This window comes from Gadus chalcogrammus, chromosome 7 (assembly GCF_026213295.1).
Source record: "Gadus chalcogrammus isolate NIFS_2021 chromosome 7, NIFS_Gcha_1.0, whole genome shotgun sequence".
Classification (NCBI taxonomy): domain Eukaryota; kingdom Metazoa; phylum Chordata; class Actinopteri; order Gadiformes; family Gadidae; genus Gadus; species Gadus chalcogrammus.
Window position 1 is genome coordinate 25666740 of NC_079418.1, and position 21084 is coordinate 25687823.

Consider the following 21084-nt stretch of genomic DNA (forward strand, 5'->3'; position numbering starts at 1 on the left):
CGAGACCGAGTTTGCTCTTCATAGTGGACGATCTGCTCGCTGCAGTCCAGGCTCTTGGCTACACTGTGGTCCATGGATAGTGAGCTGAGGGCCTCCACTTCGGACGCGGTGAAGAGGGTGTCATGGCTGTCCACCACCAGTTGCCCTCCCCCTTGTCCGTGGACACTCAGGATCCGCAGCTCCCTGTTATGACTGGACATATGGAAGGAGCCAGTGGCGTCTGGATGCAGGCTATCTGAAGTTGTGCTGCAGTCTCTAATGTCATTGCAGACTTCTGCAGAGGAAAACAAAGACAGAAAGTAATTGCATTAATTCATTATTTGCCCAAATGGATGCAGTATGTACTTTGTACAGTGGCGTGGGGATTTTTTTTGAGGAAGCCAAGTGAGGCCAAACCTTTAGAGAAAATAGTGCATTGCAGCTTGGATGTATTTAATGCAACTACAAGAGCTATTTGAGCGCCTGGTCATTTACCAGGACTTACACACGCCTGTAATCTGACCGACATGACACACGCACGTTCGCACTCTCACTCTCACTCACACACACAGTCCTCCTAAACATCTCATTAAATTACACATTTTTTATTATAAATGCAACCCCTCCCCGACCGAAATGCACAAGCCGCTAATGTCATCAATCCGGACATGTCTAAACAGTGCCAGTTTCACAGCGCAGTCTATGTGGCTTTTTGATTTACCGTGCCTCTCGATTGCCCGGGACAAGTTGGCAAGGTCCACGCATCCTGTAGTGACCCAGCAGGGATTGTTAAGGGAGCACGAATCCTTTTCAAAAAGAAGACACGGCCAGCAAAATAGTCGCTGAAGTTTGCTGCTGCCAGCTAGCCACTCCGTTCGTGTATAGTTTTCGTCATTGAACGTCCGAAAGAAGCCTTGCTTTCTCTCCCTGCGCAGTTTCAGCTTCGGTGTTGGCCTGCCATCGGATTTTATTTTGATTCGCTGCTGTTGTGGTAGTTTCGTAAAATTATTTTTAAGTAAATACGGTAATCTAAATCTCCACCCTCCATAACTGCACTTGCCAAGTAGGCTACTCAAAAATGAGAACAATTCAAACATGCTAATTTCGCTTTTGTTTTGTTTTGTTTTGTTATTGTTATTTCGGGGACGTTGATAATGATGCTTTGATTTGATTGGTGTGAAGACAAGGGCCGAGTGGCTTCCCTTGGCACCCTCCTGACACCCTCCCGACCAAACAGAGGAGGGCAGTGTCATGACAGTAGCCTCACCTGATTGGTCAATTCTTTCTTTTTTTTTCCACAAAGGGATACCAGCTCGGGCTGGCTACCTCGCAGTGTTCAGTGTCGTGTTTCGCCGCGTCTTCAGTTTATAACAGGGGCGCCGTATCGCGCATTGTGAAATGGTCAATGAGAGGAGAAAATGGGGAAGAAATGACAGCAACACAGCACAAAATAATTAACGATAATTGTTAATATAAATGTTTTTATTGGATGACAACTACAGCCTAAAAAAACAGGGACACCTGGCTTCCCTTGGCCTCCGGGAGAAAACGCCACTGTTTGTACACACTTTGGTGGTGTACAAAGGTTGATTATGCCTTTTCCTTGTCCCCCTTTGTGTGGTCAAGGGTCAAAGTGTCCAGTTGCGAAAACACGGCTTCGTGTCCCTCTTTTAAGCATGTGGGGAGGTCATAAAGACACAACCCAGGTCATTCTGCTATAAACTGTATAGGTAGATTGGCGGGTATTTCAGGACAACTTAAATCGTTTTCTGTGTAAACCGTGTAGAATTGAGAGTCATCCGAACTTATAACAATTCTGGTCATATATTTGGGTAATAACGGTACAATAACATAGAACAAACAATGAAATAATTTGAGATCTCAGATGGGATTTCGCCCTCGATCCCTCTATTAGCTTCGCAAGGAGAAGTCCACCTCATTGGCTAAAGCCAGGAGTTCTTACGGACGTTGTAGGGCAACTGTGCCCCAAAATAAAACCGAAGCATTTGGTTAAACAGATAGTAATCTATCGATTGAAGCTCCTCAGGGTGTCATAAACTGGGGTCGCGGTCGTGCCCCATCAGTAAAATCCCTGGCCTGTCCGACCTCCCCCCCGGGGGGGAGGTCTCTGGTGCCTTTGGGCACCCGAGTCCCAAAACAACACCTCAAATCCCAGGAAAAGTGTTGTTTTCATAATATGTCCCCTTTAAATGTTACATAGAGTTGCCCGTAAGGGCAAGTGTTTTTTTTTGCAAATACACCTTGTATGCCCACAAAATAAACCTCTATCGCGGGAGGGGAACTTTCCACAGCACTGCGGGTTGGTTTATGGCAAAACAGGAGAATATGATTCATAACAATAATCTGTGTCACTTCCGTGTAGCCAACCGGGATTTACGGAATAGAGGAAAAAGAAGAGTCACTTTCGTTATGTACCTTCAGCCTCCGAAAACCCGGGCAAGGTAAATGTAACAGAAATAAATAAATAAAGACACCTGAAAATCAGATGCCGCCAGGATATGAAAAAAAAATGCAAAGGAATTTTCCGTGAGTCTGCTTGACAGCGGATGAAAGTTAACCGATTGTGGTTTTGACTACCCCGCAATCTCACTCATCAACACAATTTCACTACATTACGGGTGTAGTATATTGTGGACAGTTTAGGACACCGTATCGACCAAAATCACAACGACATGTTGCTATCGAACAGCACTTAAATCTATGTTCAGGTGTACTGCCAATTTCTGCTCCCTTGCAGATTTTGCTACCTAGTGGTTCAGCGAATGCGTATGAAGACACTATTGATCCGCGGAGTGGTATTGGTGTACAATACACATATAATGTACCCCTGAAATCTCCAATAAAGACGTTATAAAGTATCAGAGTCATGCTACCCTATAAAAAAGTGCTACCTTAAGTGTTTGGTAGAGTATTTAATCTGTAGACCAATTGCCTATATTAAGCAAGGCTCCCACTACAGAATCATGTTTTTTACACCACTACTCGCCCCACGTACACTTAGAATATGGGGGAAATATTTTGATACTGTATTATAACGTCTTTTGGAGATTTCAGCGGCACAGTATGTGTATTTTACACCAATGCTCAATAGCGTCGTGCCGTCGTCATGCGCATGCGCAGAACCAATAGGTAGCAAAATCTGATGGGTAGCAGAAATTGGCAGAACACCGGCTGCTATCTGTTTTAGGGGCCGTCTACAAATTACACCCCACAGACTTCACGTGGAATTGTTTCAGGAAAGAAATCATCACAAAACATTTTCCATTTTTGGCAAGTATGTTTTACTATTGGGCAAGGGGCTTAAAAAGCTTAAAGCCAAGGCCTGACATTCTCAGATCCAGGTTGTTGCTTGCTTGCATGGTTGCAATGGTTATTACTTACCTACAGCGGGCAGCCCTCCACCAATATCTTCTTCATCCTTGATTAAAATGGTGTCTGGGGTCTGCTGCTTTCCACATAAAGGGGGAAACACACACAAGACATATTCTTGCATTTACGCAGATGTTATTGTCTATCCCCAGTAACAACACATTGGCCCTCATTTATCAAACGAACGTAGAAATGAGCGCAAATCTGAACGCATGATTCATCTTACGATAGGACCCACGTGAGATTTACGAAACCTTCGTATCACACCAATCCCAGCGTACGAAGGATCATGGTGTTGATAAATACGGCGGCTGAGATCGATCGTAATTAACGTAACACGCCCATATAAAAGCACGTCTTCAGAAGTCTCGCCCCTAACTTTTACGACATGGAGAAACGTCCAACGGTAAAATAGAGGAATTTTTCCGAGACCCAAATGGAGACGCTCGGGTCACTGGTGGATGCGAACCGTCTGGTTTTATTTGGTAGCCTATAGCTGGCATTAAAGGTCAGCAAAAGAATGCTATATGGAAGGAAATAACTGTTGCAGTGAATAGTGTTTCCAATGTTCGTCGGGCTACGGAAGAGGTTTGTTAATTAAATTAATTAAATAATAAATTAAATGTACAACTTCTGTTATCCAGCTTAAAACATTTCACATATATGCTATTGTTTGCATTCCGTTAAAGTTATTTAATTCCGAATAAGGTGAAGAAAAAATGGTCCGACATGAAGCTCAGCACCAAAAAACGTGTTGCTGCTGTTTAGCCGGCCAAGCAAGAAACGGGAGGAGGCCGGTGCAGTGCGACTGCAGCGCATGTTCAGGATTGACATTCTGGCATCGCAAATAATCGGAACATTAACTGAATGGTAGCTTTTGCGGTTGATGTACGCGTAATCATTAATAGATGGATCATACGCACATGGGTACAATCAACCGCACCAATCACATTTGGAAACCTAGCAATAGCATAAAAATCCTGTTTGATTCCAGTTTGCTGATCGTTATTATATGGGAATTTAATATAACGTTCGGAGAGGGAAATTATAGCTGCCAAAACTGCTGGCATGGTTCGGCTAATACTTGGCTGGGAAATAGCAGACCTGTCCCCGATCTCCCGCTGCAAGATCCCAGTGGCCAAAAATCCCAAGGTAGAGCAAACCTGCACAGGTATTGCGTTTGATCGCCTAGTTTCTCGCCTTAACTGTGGCTCCAAAGCATTGCATAGCTCCATCAGGAGATGCCTTGGGAGACGAAAACGACTCAAGAGCCATTCATCGCCCTCCTTAAAAAAATCGGCGCGGTCTCGAAAAACTCTCTCGTCTGTGCGTTGAGGTCCTTAACAGAGCCAGATCTGCCATCGCTGAGACACGACCACCTATTTGGCTAAGCTCCTGTTAATATAGACAGCTGAATAAACATTTCACCTGTCAGATTCTAATTATTTTCATAGCAATACTGTTTTTAATTAGGCCTGACTTGATTGTAATTGTTTGAACGGCTGGGCTAATTCCAATTTATTTAGTAATTAATACAGATGTTGAACATGGGCTACTTGTGCTGCACTATTCATCATTGAAATACCCGTATGTTGCGCCAAAAAAACTTGCGTACACGAGCTCAGACCTGACGTGAGATTTCATCGCAGCCTGCGCTCACGTTCAAATTGATAAATGCCAAGCTCAACGTTGAAATGAGCGTACGTCCATTTTACGCACGTTTTCTGTCGTACGCTCGTTTGATAAATGAGGGCCATTGAAACATAAAAGGTGTGCACTTTTTATGGGTGTGGCTGGAGTTGTAACAGAATAAGCCTTACTGTTGGATGATGAATGTAAAGATGATTTCAAACCTGCACAGTCAACTCCATACGGCGGACAAGCTGCTCGCCAACTTCCAGGCTGTTGGCCACACTGTAATGCATAGACGGTGAGTTCAGGGCTTCCAGTTTGGACGTGGTGAAGAGGGTGTCATGGCCGTCCACTGCCAGTGGTCCCTCGCCTTGTCCGTGGACACTGAGGATCCGCAACTCCTTGTTGTGACTGGACAAATGGGAGGAGCCAGGGGGGTCCACATGCAGACTATCCAAGGTGGCGCCACGCTTTGTGCTGCCATCTCCAAAGGCATCGCAGTCTTCTGCAAAGAGGGAAAAACATTGAACTAACTTTTACCAACATTTATATGTTTTGAATTTATTTATGTTTGGAATGATAGCCAATGTGGCATCTGTCTTGAAACCATTCTGGACTCTAGACTGTTTCCATCTTTGAAATGCAACTTCCTTGTTTCACTTGTTTTTGTCTCCGGGCTGTGGTCATGATGCTTCGCAAGAGGAAACTAGCTAGAATCTATGGGTGGTGTAAGATAAGGGGGATTTCAAACCGCCTTGTGTCTTTCAGGGGATTTAGGCCTGATGATGAAGAATACAATACATTCAGGCCCATTCAGAGTTCAGGAAATGGGCATACCGTCAAAGATATTCGGACCGTGGTGAAGTTAGTAGGATGTTGGATATTCGACGGATATTCGGCCATTCATTTCCTATGGAAAATTGCTTTTTGCTCAATAGCTTCCCAGGTATTGGACCCAGACACCCCAGACCAATGTAGACCTGTCCTACTATGTGGTACTAACAACACACACCTCAATAAAAATTTATATTTTGCACCTCCCATTTTATTTAAATATTTTAAAAATCCCATTATTTCCTATGGGAAATTGCTTTTTGCTCAATAGCTTCCGAGTTATGGGACCCTGAGGCCCCAGACCAATATAGACCCGTCCTACTATGTGGTATTAACAACACACACCTCACTAACAATAAATATTTTGCACCTCCTATTTTATTTGAATTCTTTAAAAATCCCATTCATTTCCTATGGAAAACGTCTTTTTGCTCAATAGCTTCCGAGTTATGGGACCCAGACCAATGTGGACCTGTCCTACAATGTGGTAATAACAACACACACCTCACTAAAAATTGATATTTTGCACCTATTTTATTTAAATATTTTAAGAACCCCCTTCATTTCCTATGGGAAATTGCTTTTTGCTCAATAGCTTCCGAGTTATGGGACCCAGAGGCCCCAGACCAATGCTGACCTGTCCTACTATGTGGTACTAACAACACACACCTCACTAAAAAATAATATTTTGCACCTCCTATTTTATTTAAATATTTTTAGAATCCCATTCATTTCCTACAGGAAATTGCTTTTTGCTCAATAGCTTCCGAGTTATGGGACCCAGACACCCCAGACCAATGTGGACCTGTCCTACTATGTGGTAATAACGACACACACCTCACTAACAATAAATATTTTGCAACTCCTATTTTATTTGAATTTTTTAAAAATCCCATTCATTTCCTATGGAAAACGGCTTTTTGCTCAATAGCTTCCGAGTTATGGGACCCAGAGGCCCTAGACCAATGTGGACCTGTCCTACTATGTGGTAATAACAACACACATTCTCATTCATTGCCATGGATTGCAAGAAGGAAATATTACAGAAAGGTCTGAAGCTAAAATATAATTTGCAAGTTCACATAATGAAGTGGGAAAACAAATGAAGCTGTGTTTGATTAGTATATCATGAATATTATGGAATTCTTAAAATATTTAAAGAAAATAGGAGGTGCAAAATACTAATTTTTAAGGAGGTGTGTGTTGTTATTACGACATAGTAGGACAAGTCTACATTGGTCTGGGGCCTCTGGGTCCCATAACTCGGAAGCTATTGAGCAAAAAGCTGTTTTCAATAGGAAATGAATGGGATTTTTAAAGAATTCAAATAAAATAGGAGGTGCCAAATATTTATTTTTAGTAAGGTGTGTGTTGTTAGTACCCTATAGTAGGACAGGTCTAAATTGGTCTGGGGCCTCTGGGTCCCATAACTCGGAAGCTATTGAGCAAAAAGCCATTTCCCATAGGAAATGAATGGGATTTTTAAAAAATTCAAATAAAATTGGAGGTGCAAATTATTAATTTTTAGTGAGGTGTGTGTTGTTAGTACCACATAGTCGTACAGGTCTACATTGGTCTGGGGCCTCTGGGTCCCATAACTCGGAAGCTATTGAGCAAGAAGCCGTTGAAATGAATGGGATTTTTAAAAAATTAAAATAAAATAGGAGGTGCAAAATATTTATTGTTAGTGAGGTGTGTGTTGTTATCACCACATAGTAGGACAGCTCTACATTGGTCTGAGGTGTCTGGGTCCCATAACTCGGAAGCTATTGAGCAAAAAGCAATTTCCCATAGGAAATGAATGGGATTCTTAAAATATTTAAATAAAATAGGAGGTGCAAAATATATAATTTTTAGTGAGGTGTGTGTTGTTAGTACCACATAGTAGGACAGGTCAACATTGGTCTGGGGCCTCTGGGTCCCATCACTCGGAAGCTATTGAGCAAAAAGCAATTTCCCATAGGAAAAAATGAATGGCCGAATATCTGTTGAATATCTGTCGAATAACCAACATCAAACTAACTTCACCATGGTGATATTCGGCATGTATTGAGAAGTAGCCTGCTTCTCCTATTTAAATCATTATTAATTGTGCATTTGAATCACGATTATTATTTTAACTATTTCCCTTTACTGCAAATGTTAAAGTTAATAGTACCCCCTGAACACTTCTTTCCACACATTAGTTGGAACTCAACTCACCATTTCCCAGTGATATAGTCCGTGGTGTGCAGGTGTTGGCTCGAGCCAGGGCAAAACGACTTGCCGCATGCGATGCAATCGTTCTAGTTTGAAGACGCAAAGAAAACAGCTCACTCCTCATCTCCTTCATTCTCGTCCTCAGCGCTTCGTTTTCTTCGCGGCTCTGAGTTATTTGTAATCGAAGAGTAGCAGACCCATCAGAGAACAGTTGGCTAATTTCAGATACAGCCGCTTTCGCAAGTACGTCCATTATAGACGAAAGCTGTTCCTCCAAAGTTGAGCCGCACGGTGACATGTTTATCAACATATTTTAATCGACTACCGCTGAGAGATAAGTTACCGACATCAAACTCAACCCTGAGATGGTGATTTATCCCAGAATGGCATTCATCCAATGGGTGGCTTGTTCCGGTATATTACCGTAACTACTGAAAAACAACATCGATGAGCAAATAGAGAGCAGTGAAGAGCTGTAGTTCACAAAGCGCTCTCAAACAAAACCTAACATTATCAAACTTCTTCACGAAAATGTTTTGATTTCTTTGCATGAAAAATTATCATTTATTTAATCTCATAGGTCCCATGGGCTCTACCGGAAGGGGCGTGACTTCGCCACTCTATGGGAGTAAGCGTAGCCCTAGGGGTACTTTGGTGTACTGCAGGGCATACTTCTAAGAAATAATAACAGCCAACTATCTTTTTTTTTTCACCCTGAGCAAGTTTAAATTCTGAAAGCTAGACAAAAGAAAATCGTGAAAATGGACATGTGGTTGAAAGATACATCTGAAAACACAGAGAAAGGAGAATCTGTGATAAAGAAAACTCGTCCAAGACCAAAGGTCATTTTCAGGGAGAATACATTTTAATAGGATTCACCTCTACATGCTCTCCCAATCCCCTGGCGTTGTGATTCTTTTGTGGGGAGAATTTAGCACACAGCTTAATAAAGCACATGCACATGTATATCATTGAATAGGGAATATTTGCACCATTTTATTGTTCATGTTTACAATGACAAATAGAACGCATACATTATTTATATTTATTCATTAAAAAAATAAACCTTCGCTTGTGAAGGGGGGGGGGGGGGGGAAAGGTGCATATTATGCAATTAAGTTTTCTAAATAATTTCTAAAGATGGAATGTGGAATCTACCTTTATTATCGAAATGATCAAGCACATCATTCTCTGAGTGTCTGAGAAGACGGAAGAGTCTAGCATGCTCTTAAATTGTGTTTGTGTGTGTGCGTGTATGTAGGTACAGGGCAGAGTTACCGCGGTCCACAGGTGACAGCCAGGCCGCAAATTGTTCGTTTCAATGGGAATCGCGACGGTTTATACTTAACATAAAGTTTACATATTTATAATACGAAATTCGTCCCAGCCTTAATACCAGATACTCTAGGGTCTATAGCATATAACCGAGTTGTCAGATTACAGTTTTATTCATTTTTCACAATTTACCAGCTCTTGTTTTAGTAATAGTCACCACGCCATTCGCTTCAATTAACCCACAATGTGAAAGTTTAAAATTAAAATTAATTCAAATTCTTTGCTATCCGAATTGTCCAAAAAATAAGTAGTTCTTCTTCACAATTATTAACAACACAGAAATAGATATTTTCTATAAATATCAAAAAGTTGGAAAACATCTTTAATCCTGACAAAAACCTTTAATCGTAAGAAGAACCTAGAAGCTGTAATTTCATCACATAAAGGATAATGGTGTCAATCAAAGCGTTCTGTTTCTCCGTTTCAAAGCACCCCTTTGCCCTTGTGCTTGGTCATGTGGCGACGCAAACTGCTGGAGTACCTGTAGCTGATGTTGCACTGGTGACACACGCAGGGCTTCTCCCCGGAGTGAATCCTCATGTGGATCTTCAGGCTACAGCTCTGTCTGAAGCGCTTCATGCATTGGTCACACCTGTAGGGCTTCTCGCCGGTGTGGGTACGCATGTGGATGGTCATCTTGGCATTGTTGGGAAAAACCTTGCCACACAAGACACAGGGCCGGCCCTTGCGGCCGCCCCGATGCCCAGTCAGCTCCTCACAGTGGACGAGCCGCTTGCCGCAGTCCAGGCTCTTGGCCACACTGTGGTCCACGGACAGCGAGCTAAGGGCCTCTAGATCGGACGCGCTGAAGAGGGTGTCATGGCCGTCCACCACCAGTTGGCCCCCCCCATGTCCGTGGACACTCAAGATCCGCAGCTCCCCGTTGTGACTGGACATGTGGGAGGAGCCAGGGGCGTCCACATGCAGACTCTTCAAGGCGGCTGTGCGCTGAGTGTTGCGGTCTCCAAAGGCATTGCAGTCGTCTGCAGGGAAGAAAACAAAGAAAGAAAGTAATTGATATGAAAACTTTATTTAAGACTCAGGTCCATAAATAACCCTCTATTACCACTAGTTGAAAAGGGCACAGCGCCACCAATCGTACCGGGGAAAGAAATGCTTCGGCCAATGAATCGCTTTTTCTCATCGCCATGTATACTCAGACAATTGCAGTTGTCCAATTGAGGAGCATTATCGAACTATGGCCGTAATCTGCTTAAGCTGTGCATGTATATCTCCCTCACGGTACCGGAGGGAGATATCTCCTCAAGCTCCCTCCTCCCTAGACTTGAAGCTCAAGCGGAAAATTAGCTGAGCACATCACATTTGAGACAAGCTCAATTATTGAATTTTGAATAACAAGAGACAACATGCCATTCCCTGTATGCTGATCATCTAACATTTAAAAGCCTTGAATTTATTTATGTTTGAGAATAATTAAACCAGCTCATGTAGCTTCCGTCTGTAACCCCTTCTGGGCTCTTGACTTTCCATCTTTGAAATGCAACTTGTGTTTTATCAGGGCTCTTGTCATGTGATTTTTCAAAAGAGAACCAGCCTGTTAAAGCAATCTAGACTCATGGCTGCAACATATATGACTCACCTAATGGCCTGCATCCACTGATATCCTCTTCAACCTTGATTAAAATGATGTCGGGGGTCTCCTTCTTGTCGTAAAGAGGGGAACACACACAATACATATTCTAGGCATTTGCACGTAAAAGTTGTCAACCCCCATTCTAGACCCAGTGAATTATAAAGGTGTATGCTTTCTATTTGTATGTTGTGCCTAGTACCTCTGCTGGACTTGTAACTGACGAAGCCTCACTTTTGGATGTTGAATGAAAACGGGAAATCCCAACCGCCTTGTGGTCCATCAGTGGCTTTAGGTCTGATAATGATGCAGAATACATTACATTCTTGATCAAGACCATTCAGCGTTCAGGATATGGCCCTATCGTCGAATTATATTAGGCATCTGCTGTGAAGTAGCCTGTTTCTCCGATATAAATCATTATTAATGGTTAATTATGATTCATGATTATTATAACTTATAATACATTTCTAATTTCCTTTTACTACTAACTCACCATTTCTCATTGATGTAGTCCGTGGTTTGCAGATGTTGGGTCGAGCCAAGCCAAAACGACTTTGCGCACGCGATGCATTTGATCTTGTTTGAAGCCGCAAAGAAAACAGCTCACTCTTCATCACCTTCATCCTCGTCCTCAGCGCTTCGTTTTCTTCGCGGCTCTGGGTTATTTGTAACTGAAGAGTAGCCGACCCATCCGAGATCAGTTGGCTAATTTCAGATACAGCCGCTTTCGCAAGCACGTCCATTATGGACGAAAGCTGTTCTTCCAAAGTTGAGCCACACGGTGACATGTTTATTAACATATTTTTCGCGACTACCGTCGAAAGGTAACAGTTACTGACATCAAAAGTAACCCTCTGATGTTGTTTATCAGAGAACGGCATTCGCCCAATGGCCTCTTCCGGTATATTACCGTAAATACTGGAAAACAATATCGATGAGCAAATGGGAGTACGCGTGCCCATAGGGGTACTTTGGAGTACTGCAGGCGGTAAAGAAAAAATAAAAACAGCTAACTACTAAATAGATAGGCCAAAATGTCGTCAGTTTCAGTACATGAAACGGGGATTCACCTCTACATGCTCTTCGTCGTGCTTCTTTTGAGGGGAGAAGTACACACTTCTTAAGTGAGTGCAGCCTGCAGCACTCACCTTATAATCTTACCAGAACTTAAAGATCATCAACCTGAGAACCATGTATGTACAGTCAACGTCAGCTCGACCAAAGGGCTCTTTATTGTTCCACGTTAACGCAATTTAAGGGAGTTACGGACCCGTTACTTCCTTGCGGTTCCTCCTTACGTCAACCGCAATGGCCTGACGTGCGCCTCCCAAACATTATATATATATATATATATATATATATATATATATATATATATATATATGGCTGTGCCAACTTCATCATGTTCGGCAATACGCTTTCTATGTAAAAAATCAAAGGTAAAACATGTACTTTTTTTTACTTTGCACATTGTTTGAGTCTTATTCAGCTTTCAAGTTGCTAGAATCCAGACCATATGATAATCAAAACTTCTAGTAGTAGACCAATTGTAAAGTAATAGCATGCACAGACAAAGAACTATTTGTTCTCTCTTTACCACGGACATGCATAGCGACGCGTAAACCCGACGAAGATCCATAGATAGGTTCACGAATCCGTCGAAGCCACTGTGTGGTCATTGCGTTATGTGAACGTGGAATATACGGTGGTTATCAGCCCATGCCTACATCATGCCTTACAACCGGCGCAGATTTGAGTGGTCTGGTGGCCCTCCTTCGCCCTACTATAGGACAGGTGCCCATCTCCCACCCAAATACTACGTTATGTGGTCAAATCGAAACGTCCATCTCACGTCTATTGGTATTGATTGAATTGATTAGAATAATCCTGCCAGTTTTTTTCAAAACAAGCCCAAATTGTATGTAGGCCTACCCGTCCAATGCTAATTTCTCCAGCCTAACGTGATTAAAAGTATCCTAATTGGGTGGGAAATTAATGGATTATATTCTTACTGTTTTCCCTTTGCAACTTTTCCTGTTTTTCTCTCGTTTCTCCCTTTATGTATCGTATCGGGAGTATGTATCGGGAATTGATCACATAACCTGCTGACATTTAGTCAAAGAGCATATCCTCCCGAGAATTGATGACACTTAAACAAACCTGGTCGATTAATTAATGAGGGGAGAAAAAAAAGGTGAAGTGGAGCGGATTAAACTCAGTGCGGATTAGACCGCAGGCACTAGAGACTATGCGAACTCCCATTTACACTGGCCCCTAACGTAACAAAAGGGGTAGCAAAGAAACAAAACAAAAGCATGTGGTAAAGGACAAATAAAGAAAAGTAATCCTAAACTGTAATCCATTAATTTGAAAAATAAGTCTGAAAGGTAATGCTTCAATGTCTTCTGCTACTCTTCAGAAAAGCTCATTCTTAAAAGCCAGATGGAGGGAATTGAAACTCACAAAGTTGACAAAGACAAAATGCAATCCATTACCTTACGCTAAGAAGTAATTACTGATGTAATGTGTAACTTTTCCGAAAAGTATTCAGTCTAAAGGTTTTTTCCTGCATAGGTATGACAAGTTATCATCTCCTTCCTTCTCTCCTCCTCTTCTATTATATTATAAGGTGGCACATTAAAGCTGTGATTTTAATTGGAGCATTTAGGGTTTGAATGGGAATACCGCCTTCTTAATTTCTAAATAAAGCAGGCTTTGGTTGTAATGCCAGACCCACCTCCTTGCATTTGGTGCCAGAAGTCACAAGTCAGTTAAGGTTACATTTAAACGGGAAATGAGTAAAAAATAATTTTATTTGTACATAATTAGAAGTAAAAGGGTAAAAAGCTCTTCATGGTGATGTTTAGTCTTCAAGTGGAGGGCAGATCAAGGTCCATCATCCTCTGCTCTGCATCACTCAGCCTGTAGGGGGAGCCAGAGATGGGTAGAGAGTGGCAGCGGCCTTTCCTCTGCTCCTCTGTTGAGGCGCTGAAGGTGGCGCTGCGCTGCCTCCCACCAGGGCCCCCTGGGGCCCCAGAGCAGGCCTGAGCCTCTTTGAGCCTGCGGGCCAGGATGTTCCTCTGGATGGGCGAGGGACCGCGTCGGGACCAGCATTGCTCCGCCCGCTCTGCCCTCTCCAGGGCCAGCTGGTTGGCACTCCAAGGGGGACAAAGGACTCCGTTGCGGGGGCATCCTCGTTGCGGGGGACCACCCCTGCTCAGAGGCCCACACCCCACCGTTTCAAGCCTGTCTCTTTCCACAGTGCCATTGAGCAGAGCTGTATTGTGCCTGTCTTGTGGGCGGGTCCCTAACGGCTGTGGAGAGAGGCTGAGACCAGGAGCAGCGGCCTCCAGCCAGGTCCTCTTTGGGGTGGAGGGTCCCCAGTCGAACGGCCCAAGCTCTGGGATTGGATAGGAAGGGAAGGCTGGGTACGGCTGGCCCTCGCGGATGCCTCTGGCCCTACAGCTTCCTTCTGGAAGGGTCCTGGAGGCCACCTAGAAAGATTTATGAAAAAATCCCATTTCTTTCTTATCCCATCCTAGTATGTGGATAGAACTGTACCCTTTGGATTGCAGATCCCAGGCATGGCAAGTTAAATTTTCAAATATTTAAACCTTTTTTCTTTTTTACAATTTAAAGGGCAGAAGTAAACAGTTGTTGGAATCAGCTTACCTGGGTCATGCTTCGCTCCCTGAAGGCCCTTGAGCCTGCCAACGCTGCAGGCTGCGGTTTGGCGTCCGTAAAACTACACGTCCTGCGGAAATGAGGGTTGACCGGGGAGGAGGAGTTCCCCGCTTCCACGCCTCCTCCCCTGCCCATCCCGCTCCTCTCCACCATCTCCACCCAGTCGGCGGTGCGCTCTTGTCTCCTGGAAGTCCCTCCTCCTCCTCCTCCTCCATATCCAGGGAGAGGAGGCCCCAGACGGAGCTCCTCCCTGGGACTGAGTCTCCGCTCGGCAGCTTGGTGCTGGTAGTGATGTTCCTGAATGCCCGGGCTGGCGGGTGGTGGAAGAGGAGGCGGAGGCAGGTGGAGCCCTGTCGGGGTGGAAGTCAGGGTGGCGGTGGGCGAGGCGGTGGTGCTTAGCATGTTGTCGTCCACCGGGCTGGAGGAGACGTGGTAGACCTGGGTGGCCTCCGTCAGACCCTGTTTCTTCATTTCCTTCAGCTGCTGCTGGGCCAGCCGGTAGCTGGGGGCAGAACACACAGATTAAAAATCGGTTTAAACCTATTTTATCAAATTTTAGCATTTACAGTGACCTTGAGATCCACAAAGGAGTAGTGCGGTAAGGCCTGATTATGGTCCCACGTTCACGCAACACAATGACCATGCAGACGCTTCGACACAGTCGTGAACCTTCATGGTTCTGCATCGGGTTTTAGTAAGTGGACCAATCACAGCCCTTGCTGCTGCGTTGCCTCGACGGAGGGTTACAATTTTTGGGAGGCACACGTCCGGCCCTTGCGGTGGACGCAAGGAGGGTCCGCAAGGAACGGAGAACCTTTTGGCTGCTGAACACCCCGCTACAACTACACTACAGAAGGTTTTGATGGTGTATGTTAGAGGACATTGATGACAAAACACCCGGGATCTTCCATACATACCCGAACACAGGGGGCACCATTTTCTGTCCAGAGGGAGACAGCCTGTCTGGGTCTGGAGGAAGAGCGAGGACCAGGGGCAGCGACAGAGACTGGCTGCCCAGCAGAGGTGTCTGTCTCTGGCCTGCTGAGCCCATCCCCTGTAGCCCCGGCGGCTCCATCAGGGTGGGTCTCTGGAGGCTGTTCCCGAAGATGGACGCCTCGTCAGAGAGCTTGCGTCCCCCCCCGGTGGAGTGCATGGACCCTTGGCGCACAGAGCTGCAGGGAGGGGCCCGGCACAGCTTCCTCCAGGCCGTGAAGAGGAGAGTGGCCAGGATGACAGCCAGGCAGAGGGAGATGCCGGTCACCACCATCAGGTTCCCGCCCAGGACTGTGGCTCCCGCGGGCACCCCAGGCGGGGAAGGAGAGGGGGCGGCCGTCACTGGGGGACACAGAAGGTCATCTGAAACCGAATACTACTATACTAGCAAACATTGTTTTGTGTGCCTTTATGGACAGGACAGTAGAGAGACCCAGGAAAGTGGGTTGACAAAGAGAGGGAATGAGAGAATGAAGCTTAGGACCCCAGGTGAATAAAACTCCTGAATATAGCTAGAGTAAAGTTAGGCTAAAACAAGGTAAGCCAGGCTAAGCCAAAACTAACTGAAATAAGCTAAGCTAAAATATGGACCAAAAAAGTTTGCTAAATTAAACAAGGTAGACCGATGTTTGTGCAGACTCCCAGGTAGACACAGACAAAACACAACTTGTGAAGTAATTTCAGAACGTTACGCTTTTTTGGATTATTCACAGCACTTTTAAGAGTTCAATTAAGGGAAGACCTCATCCATATGCAGGGAGAGGAGAGACCAGGAGACTAACCCATGCAGTCCTCCAGGGAGCAGGGGGACTGCTCCGTGCCCATGCCCGGGCACCGTACCCCCACTACGCCCTGCAGCGACAGGCACTGGCGGACACGCTCCCTGAGTCCTTCTCCACAGCTCACACTGCAGGGACTCCAAGGCTCCCACGGCCCCCAGGACTCTACATGAAGAGGAGGGAGAGGGCAGAGGAAGAGGACTTATTAGTGAAGATCCAAAAAGTCAAGATCCTGTCCTCATCTGAATCGTCATGGCATTCTGTCCCTGGTTCACACCCAACATCTTCCTCCCGAAGACTCTGTGCCCAAGATAGCATCCCAAAGCTAACTCCCAAGCAAACATCCTTTCTCAAGCTTCAATTCCATTCCAAGCAAAAAGCTGTTCCCAAGATAACATCCATTCCTAAGCAAGAATCCCCAAGGTACCATCTGTTCCCAAGGTAGACCCTATCGAGTCTCCCGGCCCTTTTTAGAAGGGCCGGGAGAACTAGATGGACTCTCCTAGGATGTAAGCTATTCCAATGTAACACAGCGTTCTATTCTTCTGCTATTACATCTCTTCTTCCCAGCTCAACCAGTATACATAGGCCTATAACCTACAGGCAGGAGAACACGATTTTACTGAAGCCGTTTTTTGGAATAAAGGAGACAGATGGATAGAAAAAGAAACCCTGAAGGTAATTTGGATGTCACGTGAATCCAAAACCATTCGTGGTCCTGCAAAGTTGACAAAAATGGGATGATTTGCACAGGCATTAAACAAAAAGCAGAAAATTAAATGACCCAAAACGAGCCGCAGCATGCCTAAAATAACATGCCGAGACCACATATCAACATTGAATCAAACAAAGTTGAAAAAAGTACAAAGTATGTCTATTCAATGTACTGTGTTTTATCTAATGCCTACAAAGCCCCATTCACTGAAACACTGCAAACCTATGGCCACAGGGCTGGGGTAAAGATTTTGTAAAGAAACCTGACTTTCATAGGTGCCCAGGTGTCATTCTCCCTGTCCGGACATGAACATTTATTCAACTAAGCCCTCTATTTCATAGATAAGATGATCATTTTATGATCGATCCCAGGCGGGACATTTGTGAAAGTAGACTCATCAGAAACACATTCTCACCTACACTTCTGTGGACCACCAGACAGGTCTGTGCTGGGCTGGGCAAACGGCTGTAGTTGAAGACAAAACGGAAGCAGTATTTGTTCTTCCCGGGCTGAAACACGGAGCAGTTAAACTCTGTTTGGTTCTCCCCGTGGGTCAGCCAGTTGAAGGCCAGCAGTGCCGTTGGGGCAAAGGGCTCGTCCTGCGGTCCAAACCCCAGCAGGGGTGTCCTGAGTGACGGAACCAACCCGGGGGAACCGGCCATGGTGGAGCCACCAGAACCACCACCACCTCCACCAACCTCTCCACCTCCAGGCCCAGCAGCAGCAGCAGCGTACCGGTACAGCTGCACCTTCCCGTTGACGGCGGCACATGGGGGGGCGAGGAGCCTCACGGTCATGGTCCCGTCGCAGCCGGTGCGGTAGATGCTGGCGTCATCCACCTGCAGCTTGTAGGAGAAGATCCGGGAAAGGTAGAGCGGACCGGAGCTCTTCACCTCCTGGCTGGTGTGGGGCGAGCGCAGAGCCACGCGCACAAAGTCCTTCTCCGTGAAGGGGAACGCGCAGGGCAGCTCCACACTCTGGGAGCGCAGCGCTCTGATTGGGTGGTAGGTCCGCACACGGACCTTGTCAATGCTGTTTCGCCCAATCTGGTTGTACTCCATGTAGCTGACCTCGAGGGAGAGGGCGGCGCTGTGGTCACCTGAGCATCCCTGGAAGTGTTCATTGGTGGATATCCCCACCTGCCAAAGACAAAGAGAGATTCATGAATGTCGTCCTTCATGGTGGTGGATCCTCATTGACCTAGAATAGTGTATTTTAAAATAATCTTTAACAAAATATAGCTAAAGCTACATGTGTTCTGGGGGAGGCCTTACCTGGAAGGATCCAGAGTGGTTTGCAAGCCGTTCTATGCCGATGTGGAAGGTAGGCCACTGCACATGCAGTTCAGAGCTGCACCACCAGGAGGTGCTATGGGTGCTTTCTGAACCATGGGAATGGACTGCTTTGGCTGTCTGCTTCAGATGGAAGCGGAATATGCCGGCGTACAGGAAATAGGAGCAGTTGAACTCCACTCTGCCCACTGATTGGTCCCCTGGGAGGGTTCTGGTCAGCAGGGTAGAGTTGGTTTCCGTGTCGACCAGGGAGAGGGTGGTGTTGCAGACAGAGCTGCTGTTGCACGCCGTGATGAAGTCAACAAACACGCTGGCGTTGCTCAGGGCAATGTGGAGCGATGGCCAGATGCTGAGACCCGCCATGGCTACAGAAGACATGGAGAAAGAGAACCTGAAATAAGGATCTATCCCAGATTCAATATGAATCTGGGGTCCTTTAACGCAAAGCAACTTTTAGATACACGGGATTAAGGAGCTGGTAGGCATTGGAAATCTTGCTCAAGGGTGCCTGAAGTTAGGCTGGACGTTTTGGGTTCAAATCCAGGAACTTTCTGCTGGGAGTCAAAAGCATAACGACAAGACTACCCTGACTCTAGGGGACATGACTGAAACACACACATGCACAAACATGGAGTTAGGTATTTTGCACATGGCCATCTCAACAGGGCAAGTATCTTGTGGACCAGCAATCCCTCCATGAACCTTTTTTGTAGGGTTAGTTTCATTGCCAGAATGTTTCTAGTGTGGCTTATAAAAATAGCGTGATCTTATGTGATCATGTGTCTTATGTGTGTGTGTCTACTTTTTATGAACTCACTGTGTAACAAAGCAGAGCCTTCTATAAGGAAAGAGGGTGTGGGCAGAGGAAGAGAGCAACCCCCCCCCCCCCCTGCTTCCCACTTGTTGCATTTGAATTACAAGTATTGGAAAGCATTTTCAATGTTTTTACTGGTTGCTTTCTGTTAATGCTCGATAAATATATAAAACATTTAAATATGCACTTCAAAACTCCTACTATTGAGCTAAATGGTTGCTATCCGGCTTTCCACCATTCTATGGTAGATTTAATATTCAAGTAAGTAAAAATGTGTCAGCGGCTCACCATATCCCAGGAGCAACAAAAAGAAGGGCAGCAGCCGCGCACAGCGCTGCGCCATTCCGAGGGCAGTAGCGCGGCGTCCCCATGCACCTCCACATGACCCAGTCCGTCCACCGGCCGGTCCCCTGGACAGCAGCGAAGAATCAAAAATACAGGTCAAGACATGCAGGCGATAAGAGTAAATAATTAAAAATAGACCCTAATAAGACTTTAAAAATATTGTGTATCATTGTCACTCGCTCACCACTCACACGTTCTCTATGGTAGGTACCTACATATGACAGAACTGTATAGTATTTCGTCCAGAAATTGCCTAAGACTATATTGACTTGACAGTGTCATTGTAGACGTAGGCTATGCAAACAATAATGTAATCCATCCAGGAATAACGATCAAGTCCACCGAAAATGAAACACCCACTGAGTCGTTATTGCCGATAGAAATATTTAGAAAACCGATCATTGTCTTTTCTAGTGTTCTGTAGGCCTATTCACACATATCCTAACCACACTTCCACAGGCTGGCGTATTTGATAGAACTTTTCTAGTAGCATCCTAAATGATATAATTACCGCTCGTCTACTCCGCGACAGGCGACATCATTGTGAACTTGGTTTTAAGACGTTGTGAATAACAAAAAAAATGCCTGTGTAGGTCTACCTACTTTTCCTGTTTGCTCACAAGAGTAATAACCTGATCCAAAAAAGCATCCACGAAAAAACTCCCAAATAGTCGTTGATAGAATTAGAAAACAAAAAAAAGCAGAGGCAAAGTAGTCCTCTGCTCTCCAATTCAGCAGGTCTGCTAAACCCTCCCTGCGTGGAAAGTGCGCGGAACGTGATCGCGCATTTTGCAGCGCTCTGGTCAGCCACAAGTTACAACCATGAATGTTGGAGCTAGACCTACGATGAACTGTTATGCCTGCAACGCGCAAAACATTGAGCCAAATATTGTGATCGAATAACTTGAATAACCAAAGACACATTCATTTTTAAATGTATAAAACATGCGTATAACCCTATTATAGAATATGCATTACAATGAATGAAACTAATTTATTTTGAGCACAACCAGATTTGGCAGCGAACTTCATAAATGATTAAGTTCTGTGCCGCCTTAGAATTGGAGGAATAACCTACTGTATTTGGTTTCCTTTCATCCTTTATTTCTTTTGACAGCACATCTTACACGATATTGCCAGGTGTTTTATGGGGGCTTTAAAGCGCAAGTGCCAATGAGTTCAGAATAGTCTTTGTAGGTCGAGGCCCTGTTAAACTCTAATCAATTAGATAAACGTTTATAAGCATGTCTGAATACATAAATCAATTACAATTAGGGAGGGGGGGGGGGGTTCATATAGGCTTCAAAAATTACTATTTCATCCATCCTAAACATACACAAGTGTGTTTGTTTGCAATACATCCTAGAGTGAAACATCTGCACACATTAAAATATCATAAAGCATGAATTTTCATCACTATCCAACCAGATGCCTCAACGTCCTTGTGCATAACGCACCCTTCCAATTCCCAGATTAAGTTGATCCATGATCAATGAGCC

The 21084-nt window shown here is 44.9% G+C and overlaps 3 protein-coding genes across 8 annotated transcripts in view; 1 reads left to right on the forward strand and 2 right to left on the reverse strand.

Annotated features, from left to right (window-relative positions):
• Positions 1-21084, forward strand: part of LOC130385249 (glutamate receptor 4) — a 1260456-nt gene that overhangs the window by 512378 nt on the left and 726994 nt on the right. The window lies entirely within an intron of this gene.
• Positions 6616-12205, reverse strand: LOC130385283 (zinc finger protein 62 homolog). Of its 3 annotated transcripts, none has more exons than XM_056593736.1 (4): positions 11457-12198; positions 11163-11257; positions 10970-11033; positions 6618-10352 (listed from the first exon to the last, which is right to left on the reverse strand). In XM_056593736.1, exons 1-4 carry the CDS (start codon positions 11923-11925, stop codon positions 9793-9795), a joined length of 1188 nt encoding a protein of 395 aa, XP_056449711.1. In that variant the 5' UTR covers positions 11926-12198; the 3' UTR covers positions 6618-9792. The 3 variants fall into 3 exon arrangements, with proteins under 3 accessions (XP_056449713.1, XP_056449711.1, XP_056449712.1); XM_056593737.1 differs by having other exon boundaries at positions 10970-11030; positions 11457-12172; XM_056593738.1 differs by having other exon boundaries at positions 6616-10352; positions 10970-11257; positions 11457-12205.
• LOC130385246 (thrombospondin type-1 domain-containing protein 1) lies at positions 12363-20448 on the reverse strand. 3 transcript variants are annotated; one of them, XM_056593666.1, is made up of 8 exons: positions 20189-20448; positions 19529-19650; positions 18409-18791; positions 17550-18273; positions 16423-16584; positions 15565-15982; positions 14636-15149; positions 12363-14457 (listed from the first exon to the last, which is right to left on the reverse strand). In XM_056593666.1, the coding sequence occupies exons 2-8, from the start codon at positions 19581-19583 to the stop codon at positions 13834-13836; spliced, it is 2880 nt and encodes a 959-aa protein (XP_056449641.1). In that variant the 5' UTR covers positions 19584-19650; positions 20189-20448; the 3' UTR covers positions 12363-13833. The 3 variants fall into 3 exon arrangements, with proteins under 3 accessions (XP_056449641.1, XP_056449640.1, XP_056449639.1); XM_056593665.1 differs by having other exon boundaries at positions 20097-20448; XM_056593664.1 differs by having other exon boundaries at positions 19770-20448.

Coding starts and splice junctions, on each gene's coding strand:
- LOC130385246 (XM_056593666.1), bottom strand. CDS start 19,583: ATGGCGCAGCGCTGTGCGCGGCTGCTGCCCTTCTTTTTGTTGCTCCTG. Junction 16,585..17,549: donor GGTGGTCCACAGAAGTGTAG/GTGAGAATGTGT, acceptor CTCTTCATGTAG/AGTCCTGGGGGCCGTGGGAG. Junction 15,150..15,564: donor ATGGTGCCCCCTGTGTTCGG/GTATGTATGGAA, acceptor TTCTGCCCCCAG/CTACCGGCTGGCCCAGCAGC.
- LOC130385283 (XM_056593736.1), bottom strand. CDS start 11,925: ATGGGCACGCGTACTCCCATTTGCTCATCGATATTGTTTTCCAGTATT. Junction 11,258..11,456: donor GACTACATCAATGAGAAATG/GTGAGTTAGTAG, acceptor CATCATTATCAG/ACCTAAAGCCACTGATGGAC. Junction 11,034..11,162: donor CAGTTACAAGTCCAGCAGAG/GTACTAGGCACA, acceptor CTTTACGACAAG/AAGGAGACCCCCGACATCAT.